The sequence below is a fragment of the Syngnathoides biaculeatus genome, chromosome 11 (genome assembly GCF_019802595.1).
Source record: "Syngnathoides biaculeatus isolate LvHL_M chromosome 11, ASM1980259v1, whole genome shotgun sequence".
NCBI classification, from domain to species: Eukaryota; Metazoa; Chordata; class Actinopteri; order Syngnathiformes; family Syngnathidae; genus Syngnathoides; species Syngnathoides biaculeatus.
Window position 1 is genome coordinate 8452490 of NC_084650.1, and position 24500 is coordinate 8476989.

Sequence of the window (24500 nt, forward strand, 5' to 3'; positions counted from 1 at the left end):
AGAAGACAAAGGTAGAGCAGAGAACCATGTGGTGGAAGCTGAGAAAGGAAGAATGTCGTGCGGCCTTCCGGAAAGAGGTGAGACAGGCTCTCGATGGACAACCGAAGCTCCCGGAAGACTGGACGACGACAGCCAAGGTGATCAGAGAGACAGGCAGGAGAGTACTTGGTGTGTCATCTGGTAGGAAAGGGGAGAAGGAGACTTGGTGGTGGAACCCCAAAATACAGGGAGTCATACAAGGAAAGAGATTAGCGAAGAAGAAGTGGGATACTGAGAGGACTGAGGAGAGGCGAAAGGAGTACATCGAGATGCGACGTAGGGCAAAGGTAGAGGTGGCAAAGGCTAAACAAGAGGCATATGAAGACATGTACACCAGGTTGGACACGAAAGAAGGAGAAAAGGATCTCAACAGGTTGGCCAGACAGAGGGATAGAGATGGGAAGGATGTGCAGCAGGTAAGGGTGATTAAGGATAGAGATGGAAATGTGTTGACTGGTGCCGGTAGTGTACTAAATAGATGGAAAGAATACTTTGAGAAGTTGATGAATGAAGAAAATGAGAGAGAAGGAAGAGTTGAAGAGGCAAGAGTGAAGGACCAGGAAGTGGAAATGATTACTAAGGGGGAAGTCAGAAAGGCACTACAAAGGATGAAAATGGAAAGGCAGTTGGTCCTGATGATATACCGGTAGAGGTATGGAAGCAATTTGGAGAGATGGCTGTGGAGTTTTTGACCAACTTATTCAACAGAATACTAGCGGGCGAAAAGATGCCTGAAGAATGGAGGAAAAGTGTTCTAGTTCCCATTTTTAAGAACAAAGGGGATGTTCAGAGCTGTGGGAACTATAGAGGAATAAAGTTGATGAGCCACACAATGAAGTTATGGGAAAGAGTAGTGGAGGCTAGACTCAGGACAGAAGTAAGTATCTGCGAGCAACAGTATGGTTTCATGCCTAGAAAGAGTACCACAGATGCATTATTTGGTCCTGAAGACATACCGGTAGAGGTATGGAAGCAATTTAGAGAGATGGCTGTGGAGTTTTTGACCAACTTATTCAACAGAATACTAGCGGGCGAAAAGATGCCTGAAGTATGGAGGAAAAGTGTGCTCGTTCCCATTTTGAAGAACAAAGGGAACTTGCAGAGCTGTGGCAACCATAGAGGAATAAAGTTGTTGAGCCACACAATGAAGTTATGGGAAAGAGTAGTGGAGGCTAGACTCAGGACAGAAGTAAGTATCTGCGAGCAACAGTATGGTTTCATGCCAAGAAAGAGTACCACAGATGCATTATTTGCCTTGAGGATGCTCGTGGAAAAGTACAGAGAAGGTCAGAAGGAGCTACATTGTGTCTTTGTGGATCTAGAGAAAGCCTATGACAGAGTACCAAGAGAGGAACTGTGGTACTGCATGCGTAAGTCTGGTGTGGCAGAGAAGTATGTTAAAATAGTACAGGACATGTATGATGGCAGCAGAACAATGGTGAGGTGTGCCTTAGGTGTGACAGAGGAATTTAAGGTGGAGGTGGGACTGCATCAGGGATCAGCTCTGAGCCCCTTCCTGTTTGCAGTGGTAATGGATAGGCTGACAGATGAGGTTAGACTGGAATCCCCTTGGACCATGATGTTCGCAGATGATATTGTCATATGCAGTGAAAGCAGGGAGCACGCAGAGGAACAATTGGAAAGATGGAGACATGCACTGGAAAGGAGAGGAATGAAGATTAGCCGAAGTAAAACAGAATATATGTGCGTGAATGAGAAAAGTAGAGGGGGAAGAGTGAGGCTACAGGGAGAAGAGATAGCGAGGGTGGACGACTTCAAATACTTGGGGTCAACAATACAGAGCAATGGAGAGTGTGGTCAGGAAGTGAAGAAACGGGTCCAAGCAGGTTGGAACAGCTGGCGAAAGGTGTCTGGTGTGTTATGTGACAGAAGAGTGTCTGCTAGGATGAAGGGCAAAGTTTACAAAACAGTGGTGAGGCCGGCCATGATGTACGGATTAGAGACGGTGGCACTGAAGAAACAACAGGAAGCTGAACTGGAGGTGGCAGAAATGAAGATGTTGAGGTTCTCGCTCGGAGTGACCAGGTTGGATAGGATTAGAAATGAGCTCATTAGAGGGACAGCCAAAGCTGGATGTTTTGGAGACAAGATTCGAGAGAGCAGACTTCGATGGTTTGGACATGTTCAGAGGCGAGAGAGTGAGTATATTGGTAGAAGGATGCTGAGGATGGAGCTCCCAGGCAAAAGGGCGAGAGGAAGACCAAAGAGAAGGTTTATGGATGTGGTGAGGGAAGACATGAGGGCAGTTGGGGTTCGAGAGGAAGATGCAGGAGATAGGCTAAGATGGCAAAAGATGACACGCTGTGGCGACCCCTAACGGGACAAGCCGAAAGGAAAAGAAGAAGAAGAAGAAATGTCCTGATGGGGGGCACAGTGGAGTAGCTGGAACGCATTCCCCTCACAGTTCTGAGGACCCAGGTTCAATCCCGGACTCGCCTGTGTGGAGTTTGCATGTTCTCCCTGTGCCTGTGTGGGTTTTCTCCAGGCACTCCACTTTCCTCCCAGATCACCAAAACATGCAACATTAAGTGGATACTCTAAAGTGCCCCTAGGTCTTATTGTGAGTGCGGCTGTTTGTCTCTATGTGATCTGTGATTGGCTGGCAACCAGTTCAGGATGTAGCCTGTCTCCTCCCCATTGACTGCTGAGATAGGCTCCAGCACTACCCACGGCACTTGACTGAGGAGAATTAAGGTCTGAGCTTAGAAAGTCAGATGGACAAACACATTGAGTAAGTCCCCTTCAAAGGAATTATATGGCCATTTGGTGTTTTCACTGTCAATGACCTCATGGATGACCTCCTGGGCATATCACAAGGGGTTCTGGTCCCAAATCTGCACTCGTTTGTGTATTTCACCCAAGTATGCAAGGCCCACAGGTGTCCTGGTGCCAGGAAAGGGGAAGGATGCGACATGGGTGATGTTGAGGATGAAAGCTCCCCCGGCAGGACAGGGGAGGGTGGAACCTTCTTTCCATGCCCAGGGAGGGGCAGGGTGAATGGTTTAAGAAACGGACAAAGGAACAGGGGATAACTTTTTTGATAGGTAACAGATGACCAGACGGATTGCTTGCAGCTGTGACACCTCTTTATAAAACAACTAGCCCAAACTTCAGTCTCTGAGAGACCTCCATTTGCTACCCGGACTCAAGGGGAAAGTTGGCATCACGAACAGAATTTACAGAGCCCCCCGACAGCAGTGGGGCTGTGGGCCACACCGGTGACCTGGCAGTTTATAGGTGAGTGTTTTCTCACAATATGTAATGGTGGCCATGCAGTGCTTCCACTGGGCAGAATTGTGGCTTTGAAATTCATCCTTTGTGACCCGTCTGGGGTAGCGAGTGGTTGCAGGCTTTGGAGACAAAGTGGGTAGTGTGTTTTAACAGCGTGTGGTTGCATGAGTCTGGTGTATAACATTTCCCCGTGGATGTGGAGCCTCAAGAGAGGTCGCACGCATTAGGCTCTTCGGACCTGATGGTCTTGTCTAGCCAGTGTGTTGCCATTTGTTTCGGAACTCTGACAAGGGCATTTATGTATTCGCCACTGAGCAGTCATGCGGTGAAGCTCAGTTAAAGGTCTAATCCAGAGGGAGTGTATTTCATTCATCTATCATACAAATTTATCTAAAATTTCATTACAAAAAAAAACATTTAAAAAATTCTCAACGCAACAGAAATGAGATAATTTAGCGTCAAAGTCAGTCTCAAGATTTTGTTCAAAATGTCAGTTAGATTTGGCAAGCTCCGTAACTCCCTGGAATATGACGTCACGTCATGGCAATATTTAGCCAGAGAGTGAAGAAGCTAGCAAAAATGGTGAGGAAGTGTGTTGTATACATCTGTTCTGTGTCAAATGCTGACGGAGTCAGTTTACATGAATGGCCAAAAGATGAACAGATAGGGAGGTTATGGACCAGGTTCATGAAGACAAAGTGGGCCATTGGAATTACAAATCAAAGTAATCACAGCAATATGTTCCAAGCATTTCATGGAGGACTGCTTTGAAAACCCAGTACAATGTTAACTTGGCTTCGCACCTCGGGTTTGCAGAAGGTTTGAGTCCAGGATTCTTCGAGACACGCATATCATGTTTTCCCAACAATTTCTGACTTTTTTGGGAGCGTAAAAATACAAAGCAGACGGTTTCTGTCTAAATAGACAAGGTTATTAGCTGCCAACATTTTCTATTGTGTGCGTCATTCACCGCCCTGTAAAGAAAATGTTTACAAAAACCAAGGACAAAAGGATCCAGTTGTTCCCAAACAATCAGAGGAACAAGAGATTAGGCGAGACAAGGTGATCACAGATTCATTTGCGTCATCCAAACAATCTGATGAGCAATTGGCAAATGGAATGTGGCAGCACTTTAAATCTCCCACACCTCTTCCTGTCCCATTGGACCCATCCACACTTTAGAATCTCCCCTCTATGACTACATAAAACATACAATCCGCAGTAGATGTTAGCTCCCCATCTCCCAGCCTGAATGCAATGTTGGGTCTGATGCATAGTATGAAGACTATTGTCAACGATAGAATCCAGCCTATACCACGCCAAGATCTTCCTCCCATCCCCCCTCGCCTGAAACCACCGTCCACTAAGAAGCGAAAGGGCCCTCCTCCACATGAGGGCTATCTATGAAACTGATTATTTACCAGGTCTTTTCCAAAATAACTCCGACACCTATGGAGATCACGCATTTTTCATCCCTGTAATTACAAGGGACAGAAAGTTAGTCAAAAAGATATGGCACCAAAAAAGTAGAACTTGCACCTTAGTGAGTATAAAATGTGAGTCTGTCGAACCATTCTCTCCAGCCATCTCTGCGAGACGAGCTCTTTTTAATATCAGGTCACTGGGTAACAATCAATTACATCATTTCATACTATGGTCGTGACTTTTTGTTATTAAATGAAATGTGGTTAACAGAAAGTAGCTGCAAAACCATTTTAAATGAGGCAATATCAGCAGATTTTAATTTTATGAACAAGTGTCCAACAGGGAAAAGGGTGGTGGTGTTGCTGTTATTTTGAAATCATTATTTCAATATAAATTAATTATACTGGGTGATTTTTAGCTCTTTTGAAAATCTGTTTTTTTTTTTAGTCAAATGTTATCATTTTAATAACCTGACCTCCGAGATACAATGGAAAATTCATGGAAGGTTTTTCAGAACTGCTGTCAGTTATTTGTAGTGAGTACAACTATTATGTCATCACAGGGGACTTTAGCATTCATGTTGACAATAACATGGAAAAAACATCCAAAGAGCTTTCTGCAATACTAGACACATTTGCCCTCTCTCAACATATTAAGAGTCCAACTCACACTCAAAATCACATCTTAGACCTGGTCGTTTCTCAGGATGTTGAAATTCTATTGACTGACATTAAGGATATGGCTATTTTTTATCTTTTTGTGTATTTTTTGAATTACAGATTCTTCCAAAATTTCAGACAACCTCTATCTCTACTAGGAAAAGGTACATAAATGAGAGTACTACCACTAAGTTTATGGAGAATGTGGCGGTGCCACAGACTGTGAATGCTGAGACAGTTGCTAAACTTTTGCTTTGCTTTAGTATTGACAAGTATCGACCTCATTTTAAATGTAAGTACAATACCGATACAGATATATTTGTCAGCTAATACCCGTATCCTTGTGATGTTTTAGAATGTGACGAAGTTTGGACACTGTATAAAGCTAGTGTACTGCTGACGCTGAGGTCTTCCTCAAATTCGACTACGGCAGTGTGTGCTCTCAAGTGTTAGGTGCATTATTTAAAATACAGGCTAAATGCATTTTAATAACGTGAAGAATGGCCTATAAACGTGATCTTTAAATGCAGAACGATACAGAAGGTTTCAATTTTTGTTTTACCCCAATTCAGTCGCTACTACAACAACAACAAATGACTCACTGTTGTGTGCAAGCAGCATCAGACATTTAAAGGTGTTTGAATTAGATTATTTCGTCAACAAGGTGTACATAGATTTCTTGAGGCACCTACCAGTCTTTGTTTCGGCTGCGAAGTTCTATGTCAACTACATCAAATCTCGCCGAATACTGCCCTTGTGTTGCATTCCTCAACTCAGGATCAAACATATGTGGTTGAATTACACTTGTATGGGATGTTTTTCGAACACGGGAAGTACAAGAAAATTCCTCCTCTTCATTTCCCATCTGCTTCCTTTTTTAGGATTAGGACAGAGGGTTGAAACAATAAAAATGAGCCTGCTACCCAGATTACTTTACCCGTTTCAAAATCTACCAGTAGGTCTCCCATAAGGGACATTTCAAGAACTAGACAAATTAATATCAAGATTTATTTGGCAGAGCAAGAGACCGAGAATTCGTTATAAGATCCTCCAGCTACCAAAAGACTAAGGAGGCCTTGCTCTCCTAAATATTAAAAATTACTATCAAGCAGTGCAGATAAAAACTTTAGTTGACATTTGTAACCCTTCCTACAAAGCAAAATGGAAAGATATAGAATGTACGATATCAAGTGATATTCCATTCCAAGCAATTATTGGGGACACAGGCTTGGTCAAGTTTTTAGAAGACATCAACCCATTAACAAAAGTGTCCATCAATATTTGGCATAGAATAATCCATGAAAACAAATATAAGGAACCATTCTGGATTATAAAATGGATCAGAGATGACTCAGATTTCCGACCCGATGGGTTTGACATAAGATTCAAACAATGGGCCGAAAAGGGGCTCATCATACACAGTGATCTTTATGAAGGGGGCGCACTTCGACAATTCCAGGACCTAAAGAATCAGTTTAGACTAACCAATACTTTTATAGTTTATTGTAACTGAGAAATTACCTTGAGAAAATAATGAAAAAAGAGGAATCACAAGCTAATTTGTGGATGGTTAAGATATTCCTTCTTGCTGATAAATCAGACCCAGGGGGTGGAAACATATCTAAAATTTACAGAATATTACAGGAGTTAGAAGGTGAAAAGGATAGTAACATTAAATTGCAAGTGGAAACTTGGGAAAAGATCATCTCCAACCAGTGGAAACTACATCTGCTTTATCCTGGAGAAAATTTGGTTGGAAAATTGTAGTTGGACTGTTTTAGAGTTCCACCTCAGAGGATCTCGCTGGGAGCAAGTACCTCCTGCTGGAGATCTTGTGGAGAGAAGAAGGCGACACATTTTCATGTGTTCTGGGACCATCCAATCATTTTAAAATGCTGGAAAGAAATTAAACAAAATATGGATAAAATTATGAAAGTCAAGATTCTGTTAAAATTAGAAACATTTTGCTTGGGATTAATACTATACTAAAACAATGAGAGAAGACATGAAGGCAGTTGGTGTTAGAGAGAAAGATGCAGAAGATAGGCTAAGGTGAAAAAAGATGACGCGCTGTAGCGACTCCTAACGGGACAAGCCGAAAAGAACAGAAGTAGTCTATTATAGCACCAGAGATCTGGGAGGAATGTTATTTCAGGTATGTTGTATGTCCTGCATGTATAACACATTAGTTACTGTATTGTGTTCAGTGACTGTTTTTCCTCAATGTCTTCATGTATCAAAAGTATTCTCTGTCAATTGACCCTTGTTGCATTAGAGTGGCTCCAACTACCAGAGAAAAATTCTTTGTGTTTTTTTATATACTTGGCAAAATAAAGATGATTCTGATTATGAAAAAACATGTCAAAGCACTAGCATCCCAATTTTTCAAAGAGCCAAATAAGTTAACATGAAGCAGCCTACTCATTTGATATGTGCTTACCTTGTGGACTCACGTTGATTTTTCCTTTCCAGAGGTTGCTGTAATATTTACTTCTTTTTTATGTTTTTCCAGTCAGGGTGTTCCATATTCCATTAATCTACAAAGTAGTGGAGAATTTTTCTGACTAAAATGTAGGTTGGTAATCAATAAATCTTTGTTTGACGCTCTCATTATTATTTTAGTTGCATCAACAACTAAATGGGTTTGTTTACTTCCAACTGAAATCATCCATCCATCCATCCATTTTCTCCACCCCTTATCCTCACTAGGCTCGCAAGGGTGTTGGAGCCTATCACAACTGTCTTTGGGCAAGACGCAGGCTTCACCCTGAACTGATCGCCATCCAATGTACGATGTACGGTTGTATGTGAAGATACTGTGTTGTCAGATTTATGTTTTACATATTTGCCAGATATTGCTTCTATTGGTTCTACCTTCATTTTCCACAGGTTTTGTTCTGTTGTGGCTTATAGTTCTCCCGGTCAGGTTGTTCCTCATATGTTGTTCCTAACGGTGTGTGTATACAGCTGGACATAGATAACTGTCTTGGTTTGGCTCTGTCTCTCTCACTCTAAAAGCCTAATCCAGAGGACCTATATTTTATTTATGTATCACACAAACATAGCTCATTTTTCATTAAGAATATTTTTAAAATTCTCAACACAACAGAAATGACATAAATTAGTGCCAAAGTGCACATTTTCTTTGTAATCCAAATGCCTCCAATGTCTGTTTCAAACCGAGGCTCTGTTGAAGCTGCTGCCGTGTGACGTCATGCCAAGACAACCCCAGTCAACACAAAGGACTTCCTATATTGACAATCATACACACTGTGAGTGGGATCTAGAGGAGACAGACAGGAATGGTTTTTATGGAATGTTCTGTGGAAGAGATAGGAGGAGGAATAGTCTTACCCTTCCTGTGTTCAAAAAACATCCAATGCAGGTGTAATTCAACCATACATGTTCGAACCTGAGTTGACGAATGCAAAACAAGGACAGGATTCGGCAAGACCTGACGAAGTTGACGTGGAACTTCGCACCCAAAACACAGATTGGTAAGTGCCTCAAGAAATCGACATACAGCTTGTTGATAAAATAATCTAATTCAAACGTGTTTAAATGTCTGATGCTGCTTGCACACAACAGTGAGTTGTTTGTTGTTATTGTTGTTTTTGTACTAGCAACTGAGTCGGTGGGTAAAACAAAAATAGCAACCTTCGGTATTGTTCTGCGTTCAAAGATCACGTTTATACGCCATTGTTTGTGTTATTTGCATGCATTTAGCCTGTATTTTTAATAATGCACCTAACAGTTGAGAGCACACACTGCCATAGTCGAATTTCAGGAAGACCTCAGCGTCAATAGTACACTAACTTTATACAGTGTCCAAATTTCATCACCTCCTAAACATCACATGGATACAGATATAAGCTGACATTTATATCTGCATCGGTATTGTACTTACATTTAAAACGAGCTATATACTTGTCAATACTAAACAATCGAACACATACGTACTTACCTGCTACCGAAGCCAAGTGAACGCTGTACCGGGTTTTCATAGCAGTCTTCCGTGAAATGCTTGGAACCGACTATTGTCCAATTTGATTTGTAAGTTCAATGCACCCGCTTTGTCTTCACAAACCTGGTCCATAACCTGCCAATCTGTTCATCTTTCGGGCATTCATGTAAGCTAACTCCGTCAGTGTTTGATGCAGAACAGATACAACACACTTCCTCACCATCGTTGCTAGCTTTTTCACTCTCTGGCTAAATGTTGCCTTGACGTGACGTCACATTCTGGGGAGTTACGGAACTTGCCCAATCTAAGTGACATTTTGAACAAAATCTTGAGACTGACTTTGACGCTAGTTTATTTTGTTTCTGTTGTGTTGAGTATTTTTTAAATATTTTTTCAAGAAATTTTAGATACATTTGTAGGATAGACAAATAAAATAAATTTCCTCTGGATTAGACCTTTTATATTACAAAAGGACTTTTAGTCTGATCTTTCGTAAAGCGTGACAGCTCGTAAGACTTTCCTTTCTTTTTGTAATAAAAATCCACAAAAACAAGATTGTCTCCTTGCTTATGGTGTCAGAAAAAGATTTAGCCAAAGCAATCATGTAAATCTGCAAAGCGTGGTGCATATTTCTATTAAATGCATGCACAATGTGGCACTACCCCCAACATGCCAGTATCTCATTGTGCCCAGGGGCCCTGAAAAGTTGCCCGCAGCTCAGCATCTGAGAGGCAACCAGAGAAAGGGTCGACTTGCAACATAGGAGTTATTTTTCATCATTGGTTTCCCTAAAAAGTCACATTTTAGAGGCCTAACCATCTCCCGATTCAACGCAAAGTTTGTATGCACACTGAGCCTGGCACAAAATTTTATTTTTTAAAAAATTTTTTGGCAGCACGGTGGAGCAGCTGTTGAATGTTGGCTTGACAGTTCTGACAATCGGGGTTCAAATCTCGGCCTTCCCCAAAATGTGAGTTTGCATGTTCTCCCCGTGCTTGCATGGGTTTTCTATGGTCAGTCAGGTTTCCTCCCACATCTCCAAAACATGCATTAATTGGAGACTCTAAATTGCCCCGAGGTGTAATTGTGAGTGCCACTGTTGTCTCTCTCCATGTGCCCTGTGATTGGTCAGCAACCAATTCAGGTTGCACCCTGCCTCCTGCCCGATGACAGCTGGGATAGGCTCCACCACTTCCATGCCCCTTGTGAGGATAAGTCTCAGAAAATGGATGGATGGCTAAAGTTTTTATACATTACTCAAAAATGACTCTGTAGTGCCCCCTAAAACCTCATAAAACAATTGCACTATGTCAGCTACAGCTACCAAAATTGGAAGGCGCATGTAGTGCCCAAGATGTACAAAAAATTTAAAAGGGCAGCAGAAACCATATCTTATAATGTACAGGAAGCGAGCTATCATTTTTTAAATCATAAATTTGTCTTTTTTTTTTTTTTTTTATTATTCCTATCACATTCACAGGACTCATACTTGGGAAAACTTTCCCCACAGCTTTCATATTATTTGACTTCATGCTTGGTGTGTCGCATATATAGACATATACATGTAATAAAAGCTTTCTGTTTCACCGTACTCTATGATGGGGGAAGGACATTTCGTGAAAAAAACAGTAAATGCCTGATAACTCATCTCTTCATGCGTGAAAAAAAAATCAACTTCACGTTTCATCCTAGCCCGGATGACAATAATTTGTCATACATATACCACCATCTATTGGCGACAACAAATTTCTTCCTTTATATGACTACCACTACTACTGTACTGCTCTGAGCACATTGAGCAGACACACTTGAAATATGATGAGTTAAACTGCAAGACACTCCTCATATTTTTTTTTTTTAATTTAAATGAATAAATAGTGAGGTTTCGACTGTGGTTGTGACTGTGGTGCCTTGGCAATGTTGGATGATTTGCAGTGACATCAAAAGTCTTAACTTCAATCCAGATGGTATATAGCTTTTCACACACTTGATTACAGTAACCCCTAACCCTTTAAAAGCATCTATAGAAAAAAAAAAAAAAAAAAACATACTAATCCCACCTACCAGTACATGGAAATGACATTTCATTATTTGTTGTTCTCCTGTCAGGAGATTAATCTACCTAAAATCTATCTGAAATTTGCTGTCTTCTCAGACAATACTATTAGGTATATTGGATTAAATGGAGAACACCACAAAATGAAACATGTTATTTAATTGCGCCGGGATGTGGGAATATTGGGAAAGATGCATCTTTTTTCCCGTAGATGCCTTTTACTGAGTTAAGTCTTGAAATTATGTGAGCATATGGAGTCAAGTTTCAACAGGTTTGATGTCATGGTTGAATCATCAAAATCTGATAGGATGCCAGGGCCAGGCCTTCTGCCAAAACGTAACAATTTTTCTTCCAAAACATGAGAAACGTCGTGAGGCTTCACTGACCAAAATAGCTCAATGTGGTCTGGGCAGTCCATTGAAATGTAAAGACATTTATTGTCGCCAATAGGTGGCACTATATTACTTTATATTATACATTATATTACTGAATATCACAAAGATGTGTTCAAGATGGACAGCATGGTGACGCAATTGGTTTGAGCGTTGGTCTCACAGTTCTGAGGACTGGGGGCGGGGGGGGGGGGGTCATATCCCAGCCCTGCCTAGGTGGAGTTTGCAGGTTTTCCCTGTGGCTGTGTGGGTGTTCTCCACGCACTCCGCTTTCCACCTCCCAAAAATATGCAATAATTGGTGACTCAATACTGCTGTTAGGTGTGATTATCATTGCGATTGTTGTTTGCCTCTGCATCTCCTACAAATGACCGGCAACTAGTTCAGGGTGTACCCCACCTCCTCCACGATGATCGCTGGGAGAGCCTCCACCACTCCTGTGACCCTTGTGTGGATGAGCAGCCCAAAGAAAATGATGGATGGATGTGTACAGGATGTGACGGAATTGTGAAGTCTGGAGGTTTTTGGATCATGTGCAGGGCTAAATTAATCATTTTCTGCTTAGTAGCAAAATAAATTTGATTTGGAAAGGGTGAGGTTTGAGTCTTCTACTTTTTTTCGAGCACGGTGGGCAAACTTTTTGGATCGGGGGCCACATCGACTTTTAAAATTTGACAGATGGGCTGGGTCAGCACAAGATACAATACATATTAAAATATATATATATATTTTAAAACAGTACATATCAAGCATACCCAGAAAAAGCATTGAAGTATGATTTTAATGAGAACAGTGTTGTTGGTCACCCATTTTCGCCAATGCATCAAACTCTGGTGGTAATTCTGTTGTGGCCATTCTCAGAAAAGATCCAAGGTGTTCATTACTCATCTGGGATCTATGGGGTGCTTTGTTGGTGTTCATAACACTAAAAGTCTGTTCACAAACATATGTAAAGCCAAACAACACCAGCATCCTCTGTGCCTGTTTGGAAAATTTGCTGCACTTAATGAACCATAAAACTCATCCAGTTTCAGGGAGTTGAACATGTCCTTTAACACCATGTAACATTGGAGATCAATGAGATACAACTACAACTCCTGTGGCACCGTTTCCAGGTCGTGCGAGAAGGGACATGACACCAGCTGAAGTGCCCTGTCAATTTTTCCAAAATCACAAAACCGACGGCAGAATTTCTTATGCGGGTCATCCAGTGATTTTCTATATGTTTTGACACGTCATGGGGCCTTTTTTAAAATACACAGTGTTGGGAAATGAGTCAATGACTTGTCTGACATTTGTTTCGAAAATAAAACCAGCTTAGTTTTGAGGACTGTAACGTATGCTTGCATTTCATGAACAAACTGTTTTTTCCCATGTAGTTCAACATTCAGCGCATTCATGTGTGTCAGTATGTCCGCAGTAAAAGGTAAATCACAAAGCCACTCTGTGTCATTCAGCCCAGAAAAATTGACAGTATTCTCAAGTAGCTCCAAAATTGAAATAATCTCCTGTTTGAGCTCCCACACACGTTGACATACGTTTCCTAAATTAAACAAACAGACATTAGAATGGTAAAGTAAGTCTGTGTGAACAGTGTTAGTTTCTGCAAGAAAATGAATAAACTGATGATGGTGAAGTCCCCTTCCTCGAATAGAGTGAAAAAGTTTCACAACTGCAAGCTGCAGCACGGATTTACAAAGTCCTTCTTGTTGAATTATGCAGTGTAGAAAAATCACCTGCTGGTCAGGGTTGTCCTCTTTCACCCTGTCTTGAATTCTTATGAGCATCCAAACATTTTTAACGGTCAGATTTGGTGATCCATCAGCGGTAACGTTGGCAAGTGTACCCCAACGTAACTTGTGCTTCTGTACGACCACTGACAAGCTGTTCAATTAATCCACATATTTTTCCTTTCAGGGATTCCATAACAAAGAACTCCTCTGTTATCTAAAAATTTTCATTAATTCCTCTGATGAAAAATTAAAAGCTGAGCGATGTGCTTTATATCATTGTTTGAATGCCAGTATATAAGTTGTCTTCTGCTTGCTTCTTGGATGGAAGATGCTCCAATAAAGGTGTTTTGCTGAGCCTACAAGCTACCTACCAACTTGTCAGCATGAGCTGTATGTTCTTGTGATGAAAGGTTGCTGGCGTAATGAGAATGCCTGGTAGAAAAGTGATGACTAATGTATTATTTTAAAACCACAATGGTTTCTTGGTAAATAAGACATACAGCCTTGGGCTGGACTTAAGTAAAAAAAATATTTAGGCGTCCATTCTTTCTTAAACACCCAGCACGCACTGTCGACTTTTCTTTTCTTTAACATTGTTGTTGTAGATGGGTTCTGATCTTATCGGTGGAAAAAGACCGATAACAAGAAATGGCTTGCGCTCCGCTAAGTCAAGACACGGCACCTACTGTGCTACCTAGTGTTGAAATGCCTGTCATTACAAGTGAAAATTGAATGAATGCAATTATTCACATCAAACCTTAAGTCTCTGCCAATCTTTGGCGGACCAAATTAAAAAGATCAAAGGGCTGGATGTGGTTCTAGAAGCAACCAATCAGGTGGAAGAGGATAGTCTGAGCCAGAAATGGAGAAAGCAGATAGAAAACTGGGTCATGAGAACATGTGAATGATTTCTTTAACATTTCCCTCATGTTTAACATTTTGGAAATATGAGTGGGGACATCAGAATGATGTTGCATTTACAGAAAGTTCATCATTTATACTTGAGGGTTTAAAAAGCATCAGAAGTTTCCTTTTGGCTGTAGCTGCATATAATCAGGGTCTACTTGTTGTACAAGGGCACAGTTCACAAAAAGATTTGACCTTGCTATAGCCATCATATAGTTCCAACATGGGATTAAAAGGAAAAGGCAGAACAAACCCAATACAGTCATTACAGTTACAAGGAACTTCATCATAACAAAATACCAAGGTCCCGCTCCACAGAGTCACTGCCCTGAAGGCCTGAGTGGTTGGGCCAGTAATACTTGAACTTGACTTTGTCACCTGGGTGATGATGGTGGCCATCTCCAGGCCAGAGTGGATGCTAGATGTCACATGGAAGGCAATGCGGCAGTTTTTGGCGGAGCACTGGATGCAGGCTCTCATCTTTTCTTTACACAGGCAGGAGTTGAGTGCCCACCTGTTGCTGTGAATGTGCGATACATTGGTGACCGACTCCATCTTCTCCGGTTCCCATTGTTCACCTCTGGGATCCACAAGGCACAGCTGACATGGACCCCCTTGGTTCCACTGCGGGTGGGCTTCATAACATCGCCCATCTTCGGGCACAACTGGCAGTTTGGCAGGATACCAACCAACTGCTCTTTGGGAGTTTTTGTTTGTCGTAACATGCCTGGTGGACGCAGTTATTGCACTCATTGCAGAAAACCATCTCGTTGTTGTCCTCTCTATTGGGGAACTGGCACATGTCGTACACCATGTCCTCATCGTACTCAATGCCCAGACCCTGCTGTGTCTGGGTAGCGTGTATAATGTTGTTATGACAACGGCGCTCAAACTCCTCCAAGGCGCACTCCATGATTAATTCATCCAGTGGCGGAAGGGCCAACCGTCCAAACTCTTCATTGACGACCTGCAGCCAGGTAACGTCTTCCTCGTTGAGGTTGTAGCGACACATGCTCTCCACCAAAGTCCTGATGTCCACATAACCGAGGGCCAGGGCCGCTGACGTGCGGATCAGCTTCGTGGGCCTGATGAACATGACTTCCTTGCTTTTGTCGGTTAGTACCAAGGCCATATGCTCCAGGATGGACTTCAGGCTAACGGCACCTGAACACCCTTTTTCCCGCTTCTGCCTCAATGGATCGACCAGGACGTAGTAATCCTCCGCGCTGATCTGGTTTGAGTTGTGCACCTTCATGGTGGTGATCAGGTCCATCCTGAAGATCTCAGATGGTTTCTGTCTGCATCCTCTCCTGGCATGGGAGGAAGTCTGGGACTAGCAGGTGGAATTGCAGTGCAGTGTTGGACTCGTCGCAGGTGCTGGTGTGCCGACTTCTTGACGTGGTAGGGTGTATAAGGAGTTCCAGCTTCACCACACTTGTTGATCTGTCATCGGTTGTGCACGGAGGGTCACCATCTTCACATACGAAAACCAGGCATTGGCGTCCATTGGAGATGTGGAATTGTCCTTGGTAGATCCAGTGACGAACATGTACAGTACCAGACTGGCCCGTGAGGAGGAGCCATGCTCTGATCAGCACCAAGGCCAGCAGTCCCAACAGTGCCGCTCCTTTACCTAACATGCTCAAGTGCGGATCAGCTGAATTCTTCACCAGTTTGATACCAGGGCAGCCTATTGCAACCCCACCCTTTTTAGCCGGACTTCCACCGCTACTCGTCCTTGGATGAAAAGGGAGCCACAGGCTTGCAGTGGGACAGGTGTATCCGTGTGGGACATTCTGCTATCTTTATAACCGTGGGAGTGGTCAGCAGACCTGGTAGGGACCTTCCTAGCGAGGTGAAGACCAACACTTCTTCTTGATGACTTTTCTCAGGACCCAATCACCAATGGACACCAATGGCACCTGTGAAGAAGGTACAGCAGATCACTTGCTTCTTTCACACTTTTATTTTGTAGCATCTCTTTCATCCAATCAGCTGAAGTATTATCTTCTGATTGCCAAACTGGCTGCTCGACCATGACCATAAATGTTCTACCATATACTATTTCAAATGGCGACAATCCTTTGTCTGTTGGGGTTATTCTCATATACAGTTTTACTAAATGTAAACATTCTGCCCAAGTTCTCCCTGCATGTTCCACACTTTCCTTAATCGAGACTTCACTGTCTCATTGCTTCGTTCCACTCATCCTGCACAATGATTTTTCAAAGTTATTTCTAGATTTTCAGCTACTTTACCATTTTACAGCAGCTACTCTGCCAAAAGGAGGATTTAGACTACTCTGCCAAAAGGAGGATTTAGATTACTCTGCCAAAAGGAGGATTTAGGCTACTCCGCCAGAAGGAGGTTTCAAGGCTACTCCACCAGAAGGAGGTTTTAAGGTAACTCCAGATTTAAAGGGGGTATTTATCAGGATCCGTAAAGGTTTCCAAACTGGTGACACCAAACAGAAGTAGCTCCGACCTGAGCGACCGTTAAATAACTAAATCCTGCTGAATTTGGAACGAATGTTGTGACTATACGACGTGGGACGCCCCTGGTGATGACTTCAGTGGACTAATATCATCTGTATAATTTTAGGACCCAAATTGGAGCCGTTTGCGTTCGTGTTGAAGCTGTGCGGCCTAGCCTAGCTCGGGAAAATCAAGCAGCTTATGTAATAAAATATTTGCTGAGGAGGTAAACATTCACTAGTGACGACTTACACGACCTGAGAAACCTACGTTTCGTTTACTTATACCAATTTAAACGTGCCTATAGGCCCAGACCACCTTCGCTTAGCTGGCTAACAACGAGTAGTGTTTCCGATCAAACTGTGCTGTTGAAGAAGCATCTAACATGTTCAACTTCATAACATGTATGAACTAAACAACGGGTACGAGGGACGTGAGAACTTATAGGAAATTGAACAAGTCTTATGTTAGTACCCAAATACGAGCCATATCGTTCACGTAGAATCTGCTCGGCCCAAGTTTAGCCTCGTGCGTGAAGTATGTCTTCTGCCCATATTTAATCATGACTCCATAATTTCCTCATGTCCTCACTGGGGCTCTGTTCTGTAGCCAGATGTGTCCTTGAGCACATCTCTGCATGTAGGCTAACCTTGATGAACTGCATACTGGACATTTTGTAATAATCCATTGCCAGCTAGAACCGGTTGAGACAGAAACCCTTTGTCTAAGTGGAAAGCCCCGATCTCACGCCACAGGTTTGATACCACCCATAGTCCGCCCTTCTGACAAGATAAAGGATGTGTGCTTTCTCTGTACCGTCGCACTTGTGATCTGCTCTCTACAGCCATTGTCTGTAACTCATAAGTGCCCGGAATATTCTGCAAGTAAATTCTTCAAAGGAACTGTTCATCATCTCCAGCCTTTATTTGGATTACCAATATTCTCAATACCCAAAATTAAACGAGCACGCGGAGGAAAAAAGTGTCCTCCAACATGCGCTAACAACTTTACCTAATCCCTTACATTCACATATCCTTTGAATCGTCATAGCCATTATATTTTCACACAGGCTGTATGTGATGTGTGTACCTTATGTGCTGACTGTGCTTATCTGACTTAAACTTTAACATAGATTAAGTAGTATGTAAATTGTGCATCCCATGTGTTGACTTTGTATATTTGATTGCTTTTATCGGACTTTAACTTTAACATAGACTCGTGTGTGAATTCTGTATCGTATGTGCTGACTTTGTTTATTTAATTGCTTGTTTTTGTCTATCTCCAGCCCGAAGGGGTGCACAATTCCTGTTCATCCTGTAGGCGGCTCCCGAGCCCGGATAGGGCTACAGAGGGTTGTGGCGGGAAAGGCATCTGATGAAAAACTGTGCCAAACATATATGAGTGTTCATCAAATGACTTCCATAACTGATAGGTCGTGGCCCGGGCTAACTACGCCCGCCCCCAGCACTGTTAATTTGCAAGGCGTAGGTAGAAATTCAGGTTATGTAGGTCGAAGACAAAAAAGAGGAGGAAAGCAACATAGTCGACAGAAAAAGAGGCATGCACAGTCCCTAAAACTGTGTGTGGTGACTTTGAATGTTGGGACTATGACAGGAAAAGCTCAGGAGTTAGTTGACGTGATGATGAGGAGAAAGGTTGATGTATTGTGCACCCAAGAGAGCAATTGGAAACGGAGTAAGGCTAGAAGCTGAGGAGCAGGCTCTAAATTATTTTACCATGGAGTAGATCAAAAGAGAAATGGAGTTGGGGGTATTTTAATGGAAGAACTGGATAAGAATGTCTTGGAGGGGAAAAGAGTATCAGATCGAGTGATGAGGCGGATAATGTGATTAGCGGCTATGCCCCACAAGTAGGATGTGACCTTGAGTTGAAAGAGAACTTTTACAAGGAACTAGACAAAGTTGTCCTGAGCATCCCAGACAGAGAGAGTGTTGTGATTGGTACAGATTTCAATGGACATGTTGGCAAAGGAAACAGGGCTGATGAAGAAGTGATGGGCCAGTCACGGCATTCAGCAAAGGAACTTTGAGGGTCAGATGGTGGTGGACTTCGCAAAAACAATGGAATTGGCAGTGGTGAACACTTTCCAGAAGAGACAGGAACATAGAGTGACCTACAAGAGCGGAGATATGAGCACACAGGTGGATTATATTTTTTGCAGACGATGTTATCTGAAGGAGGTTACTGATTGTAAGGTTGTGGTGGGAGAGAGTTTAGCTCGATAGCATAGGATGGTAGATGACTCTGGTAGTAGAGAGGAAGACTAAGAAGACAAAGGTAGAGCAGATAATCAGGTGGTGGAAGTTGAGAAAGGAAGAATGTTGTGTGGCCTTCCGGAAAGAGGTGAGACAGGCTTTAGATGGACAGAAAGAGCTCCCGGAAGACTGGAATGCAACTGCCAAGGAACTTAGAGAGGTAGGCAGGAGAGTACTTGGGGTGCCGTCTGGTAGGAAAGGGGAGAAGGAGATTTGGTGGTGGAACCACAAAATACAGGAAGTCATCCAAGTGGGACATGATGAGGACTGAGGAGAGGCGGAAGGAATACATTGAGATGGACCGTAGAGCAAAAGTAGAGTTGACGAAGGCTAAACAAGAGGCATATGACAACAAGTACACCAGGTTGGATACAAAAGCGGGAGAAAGGATATCTACAGGTTGGCCAGACAGAGGAATTGAGATGGGAAGGATGTGCAGCAAGTAAAGGTGATTAAGGATAGTGTAGGAATAATTGCGATCATAATTATCATACATTTGCTTCCAATAAACAAATGATTTGCTCTGCTAGATAACGTGGCAGTCTCCTTGCAGGAGATAGCAAGAACAAAAACATCTAATCATCAGAACTGTTAGAACTGCTGCCTGTTAAAGAAATGATGACCACACATGTATTCAGCAATCTTCCACACATGCACACGCACATGAACAAACATTTACACCTTGTTTCAAACTGTTTTGCTTGTCGTCTCCTTTTTGTAACATCCATGTAAATAAGGCGCATCTCAAAACTAAATAAAAAGAGGTCCCAAGGAGAGGATAATCAGAGAGTGCAGTGGTCAATTATACGAGACGCTATCCCTTTATTTTCATTTTTCTGTTTGAGTGGTCCCTGTGGGAACCAGTCAAGGTCCCAACCCCCAAAAAAATAAATTAAATAAAATAAAAACAAAACAAATTGGATAACTACATCCAAAAAACGTGTCCAAAATATTGTAGTGTTTGCACAGATCCAGAGATAATACCAATGGTATTAATTGATAACGAATGCAAAAAAAAAAGTTGGGGGATTCTGTGTATCCATTAACTTCTTTTGAAAAAATGAAAACATATAGTTTTCGAATGGCGTGTCACTAGGAAATTTCACATGCATCACTTTGATAGGATTACAAACAAATTGGGAATTTTATCAGCATTGATGTGTGAAGCCATTTTTTTGCCACTGTCATGGTGGTGGGGCAGTAACTGTCTTTTTTTTTTTTTTTTTTTAACGTCGGATGCCTTTCCTGACGCAACCCTTCTGCATTTATTCAGAGAGAGAGCTGAAGCCAATCCCAGCTAACTTCGGGCAGCGGCAGACTACACACCGAACTGGTTGCCAGCTAGTCGCAGTGCAGATGTCGACACAATCACTGAGCGGTAATCGATCCCACGCTGCCTTCACTCGAAATGTCCCTCTGAGGCAAACCCGAACTACAACGCGGCCCGCAAGAGAAATGAGTTTGACATCCCTGCACTACACCATCAAAAAAAAAAAAAAAAGTTACTGTGCTTTAATAACCTTCTTACTGCCATTTCTTCATTCATCCTATGTCTGTTTATGAATTCACATCTACTGTACATGCAGTTTTATCCGAACACTGGAAAAGACTGAGCTAGAGCTGAATGACATGGACAAAATAGCAGAAAGAAACACGTGGATACACCTTACACACTGTAAAAGGTGATCTCAGCTGAGTCACCCAAGGGGAAAGGTGAGCAAAGACCAGCATACGGTGGGTGGAGATTTATAGTATCTGAAAATACCTAAAAGCTGGTGAAGATTTAAAAGATACTTGACTCATTTAGGGGTGACTTGGTGGACATGACTTCAAAATGGCTAAATAACATGATAGCATGTTGGGCTGCAACATTGACAGCCGTAATGATATTTTTGTTCATATGCTACTTTTGGACACCTGTAAAGCTGACAAAAATACATAACAACAGAACCAATAATTATACTCAGTCAACTCTACCTACCACACATAAGATAAAGAGGTGCAACCTCATTTCAAATAACTTTGGTAAACAACTATGCGGCAGGCATGAGGCATGAGGCATGAGGCATGAGAGGAGGACTCCATGTGTGCCTCCCAGTGAATCAGTTCAGCACTTTTTCAATTCCTTGGTAGAGTCTAATTGCTGGGGATTCCATCTTTGGGCTTATGCTAAATGAAACCCCCACTTTCTTCTCACCATTTGCCAATTTAATGCTACCTTAAACCTGAATGCCATACAAAAGAGTATGTATACTATGGAGGGAGTATTTTAACCGAAAAAGCCTGAGGAACATTTTCTTCATTCTTATGATTATCATTTTTACAAATAGGAAACAAAACTGGTTGTTATTAATGTAGAATGCAGCTAACAAGGTAAACTATACTTACATCACATGCATGGGCCCGAGGCCACTCATGCTTGTCATTCCAACAGAAATCCCAACACAATGTACCCTGGAGGTAATGACTAAAACAACTCCTTACACCACTTGTCAGAAATGTAAAAGTGTTTATCCAACAACTCAGGCTGTAAATGATAAACTGATATTTTCTACTAATGTTGCATTAGCTAATTTATCCTGTGTTAGCTTTACAGGGACAGATTTTAAGGTGGGAAGTCTCAACAAAACATGGTGTCATGATATCCATCTGCAAACTGCCCCACTGCTCCCATGCAACGATTTGTTGTCGTGGTGTGTTGGTCAAAGGTTGTATGACACACTGATAAATGCAGCAGGAACATGTACACTGGTATCACTGCTCTTATCTGTGACTGTGTTTCCATCCAAAGCAGAGGATATACAATTGACCGCATCCATCTTTGGACCACCCCTTGGGTTCTCCCGAAGGCAAAGGTCCTCTTTGAAAGATAGAGATCTGACATACATTGATGCAAATGGCATCCCAACTGCATACCAGATGAGTGTAAATTGGTTAACGAGATTGCTGCAGGATTGGAATCCATCTTGTTATGGATAACTCTGAATAAAAACGTTGACAGAATCAACTACATACATTACAATGTACAGAAACTAGGTAATTATACGGAAGCAGGCTTTATTGCCATAAGGGAACAACCAGCTGCAACCTCACTCATGACGTTCCAGAACCGCATAGCGGTCGACATGCTCCTGGCCGATAAGGGTGGCGACTGCTCAATGTTCGGTGACCAGTGTTGTTTATTCCAAATATCACAGCACCTGATGGGTCACGCACAAGGGCCATTCAAGGCCTCCGCACCCTGAACCACAAGATGAAGGAGCACTCTGGTGTAAACACATCAGCCAGGTCTGAGTGGTGGGGGAAAAAAAAAAAAGTTTGGCAAATCTAAAAATTTGGTGTTCCCTGTCCTAGTTTCTATCGCTGTTTGCAGCTATTCTTGCATTGTGTGGATGTTGTTGTATTCCCTGCATAAAGGCATCACTTAAACAACTTATAACCACTGTTATTGCCCCGACAAATTCAAAATTGGCAGAAATATATCCACTATTGGCACAACAGGGTAATGACAGTGATATTGTTGACCACGATGATGATGTTATGACTTCTCTTCCAGACCTGTTCTCTGATCCAGAAGATTACAAGTAATTAGTGCTGTATTTTCCTCCGAGTGTAAGCCGATTTAATGATTTGAGCAAATGTAGGATAAAGAGGAGGTTAACGTTGAAATAATTTCAAATAGTTTTAAGTAACTGCTTCTGACTGCAATGAAGAAATACTTTGCTCTGCTCCAATTCAGTTACTGCTCTGCCTGCAATGAAGAAATGCCTTGCTCTGCTCCAATTCAGTTACTGTTTCTGCCTGCAATGAAGAAATGATTTGCTCTGCTCAAATTCAGTTACTGTTTCTGCCTACAATGAAGAAATGCTTTGCTCTGCTCTAATTCAGTTACTGTTTCTGCCTGCAATGAAGAATGGTTTGCTCTGCTCTAGAAAACGTGGTAGCAAATATAGGATAAACACGGGGGAAATGTAGGTATAATTGTGATCATAATTATCATACATTTGCTTCCAATAAAGAAATGCTTTGCTCTGCCCTAGATAACGTGGCAGCCTCCTTGCAGGAGATAGCAAGAACAAAAACATCTACTTGACATCAGATAGCGATGGAAATATGTTGACTGGTGCCAGTAGTGTGCTAAGTCGATGGAAAGAGTTTTGAATGTTAATGAATGAAGAGAATGGGAAAGAAGGTAGAGTCAAAAATGCAAGCATGAATGAATTAGAATGAATTAGTAAGGGGGAAGTTCAAAAGGCATTGAACAGAATGAAAAATGGGAAGACAGTGGGCCTGATGACATACCAGTGGAGGTATGGAAGCAATTTGGAGAGGTGGCTGTGGAGTTTTTGACCAACTTATTCAATAGAATACTGGCAGGAGAGAGGATGCCAGAAGAATGGCGGAAAAGTGTGCTAGTCTCCATTTTTAAGAACAAAAGCAATGTTCAGAGCTGTGGAAACTATAGAGGAATAAAGATGATGAGCCACACAATGAAGTTATGGGAAAGGGTAGTGGATGCTAGACTCAAGACAGAAGTACGTATCTGCGAGCAACACTATGGTTTGGTACCACAGATGCATTATTTGCCTTGAGGATGCTCGTGGAAAAGTACAGAGAAGGTCAGAAGGAGCAACATTGTGTCTTTGTAGACCTACGGAAAGCCTGTGACAGAGCACCAAGAGAGGAGCTGTGGTACTGCATGCGCAAGTCTGGTGTGGCAGAGAAATATGTCAGAATAGTACAGGACATGTATGAGGGCAGCAGAACAGCGGTGAGATGTGCCGTTGGTGTGTCAGAAGAATTTAAGGTGGAGGTGGGACTGCATCAAGGATCTGTGCTGAGCTCCTTCCTGTTTGCGGTAGTAATGGATAGGCTGACAGATGAGGTTAGACTGGAACCCCCTTGGACTATGATGTTCGTAGATAATATTTTGATCTGCAGTGAAATCAGGGAGCAGGCGAAGGAACAATTAAAAAGATGGAGGCACGCACTGGAAAGGAGAGGAATGAAGAGTAGCCGAAGTAAAACAGAATATATGTGCATGAATGTGAGGGACGGAAGAGGAGGAGTGAAGCTTCAGGGAGAAGAGATAGCGAGGGTGGATGACTTCAAATACTTGGGGTCAACAATAGAGAGCAATGGAGAGTGTGGTAAAGAAGTGAAGAAATGGGTCCAAGCATTATAAAACAGGAGTGAGGCTGGCCATGATGTACGGATTACAGACGGTGGCACCGAAGAAACAACAGGAAGCAGAACTTGAGGTACCAGAAATTAAGATGCTGAGGTTCTCGTTTGGAATGAACAGGATGGTGAACAGGATGGAT

General features: G+C 42.3%; 2 protein-coding genes across 6 annotated transcripts in view; one reads left to right on the forward strand and one right to left on the reverse strand.

The window, feature by feature from the left end:
• The window catches only part of LOC133509237 (uncharacterized), a 61906-nt gene that overhangs the window by 26202 nt on the left and 11204 nt on the right, over positions 1-24500 (forward strand). For 4 of the 5 annotated variants that reach the window (XR_009797278.1, XR_009797279.1, XM_061836112.1 and 1 more), the window contains one exon: positions 20450-20554. Coding sequence is in view for 3 of the 5 variants with exons in the window: in XM_061836112.1 (XP_061692096.1) it covers positions 20450-20554 (105 nt within the window). In the remaining 2 variants the exon portion in view is untranslated. Of the gene's footprint in view, positions 1-8773; positions 8873-20449; positions 20555-24500 lie in introns of those variants that run through there. The other variant, XM_061836113.1, reaches the window with a different exon arrangement.
• LOC133509230 (protein Jade-1-like) overlaps positions 14481-24500 on the reverse strand; it is a 31693-nt gene continuing 21673 nt past the window's right edge. The window contains exon 3 of the mRNA XM_061836102.1: positions 14481-16348. Within this exon, the coding sequence (XP_061692086.1) occupies positions 15064-15699 (636 nt within the window). The 5' untranslated portion in view covers positions 15700-16348 and the 3' untranslated portion in view covers positions 14481-15063. The remainder of the gene's footprint in view (positions 16349-24500) is intronic.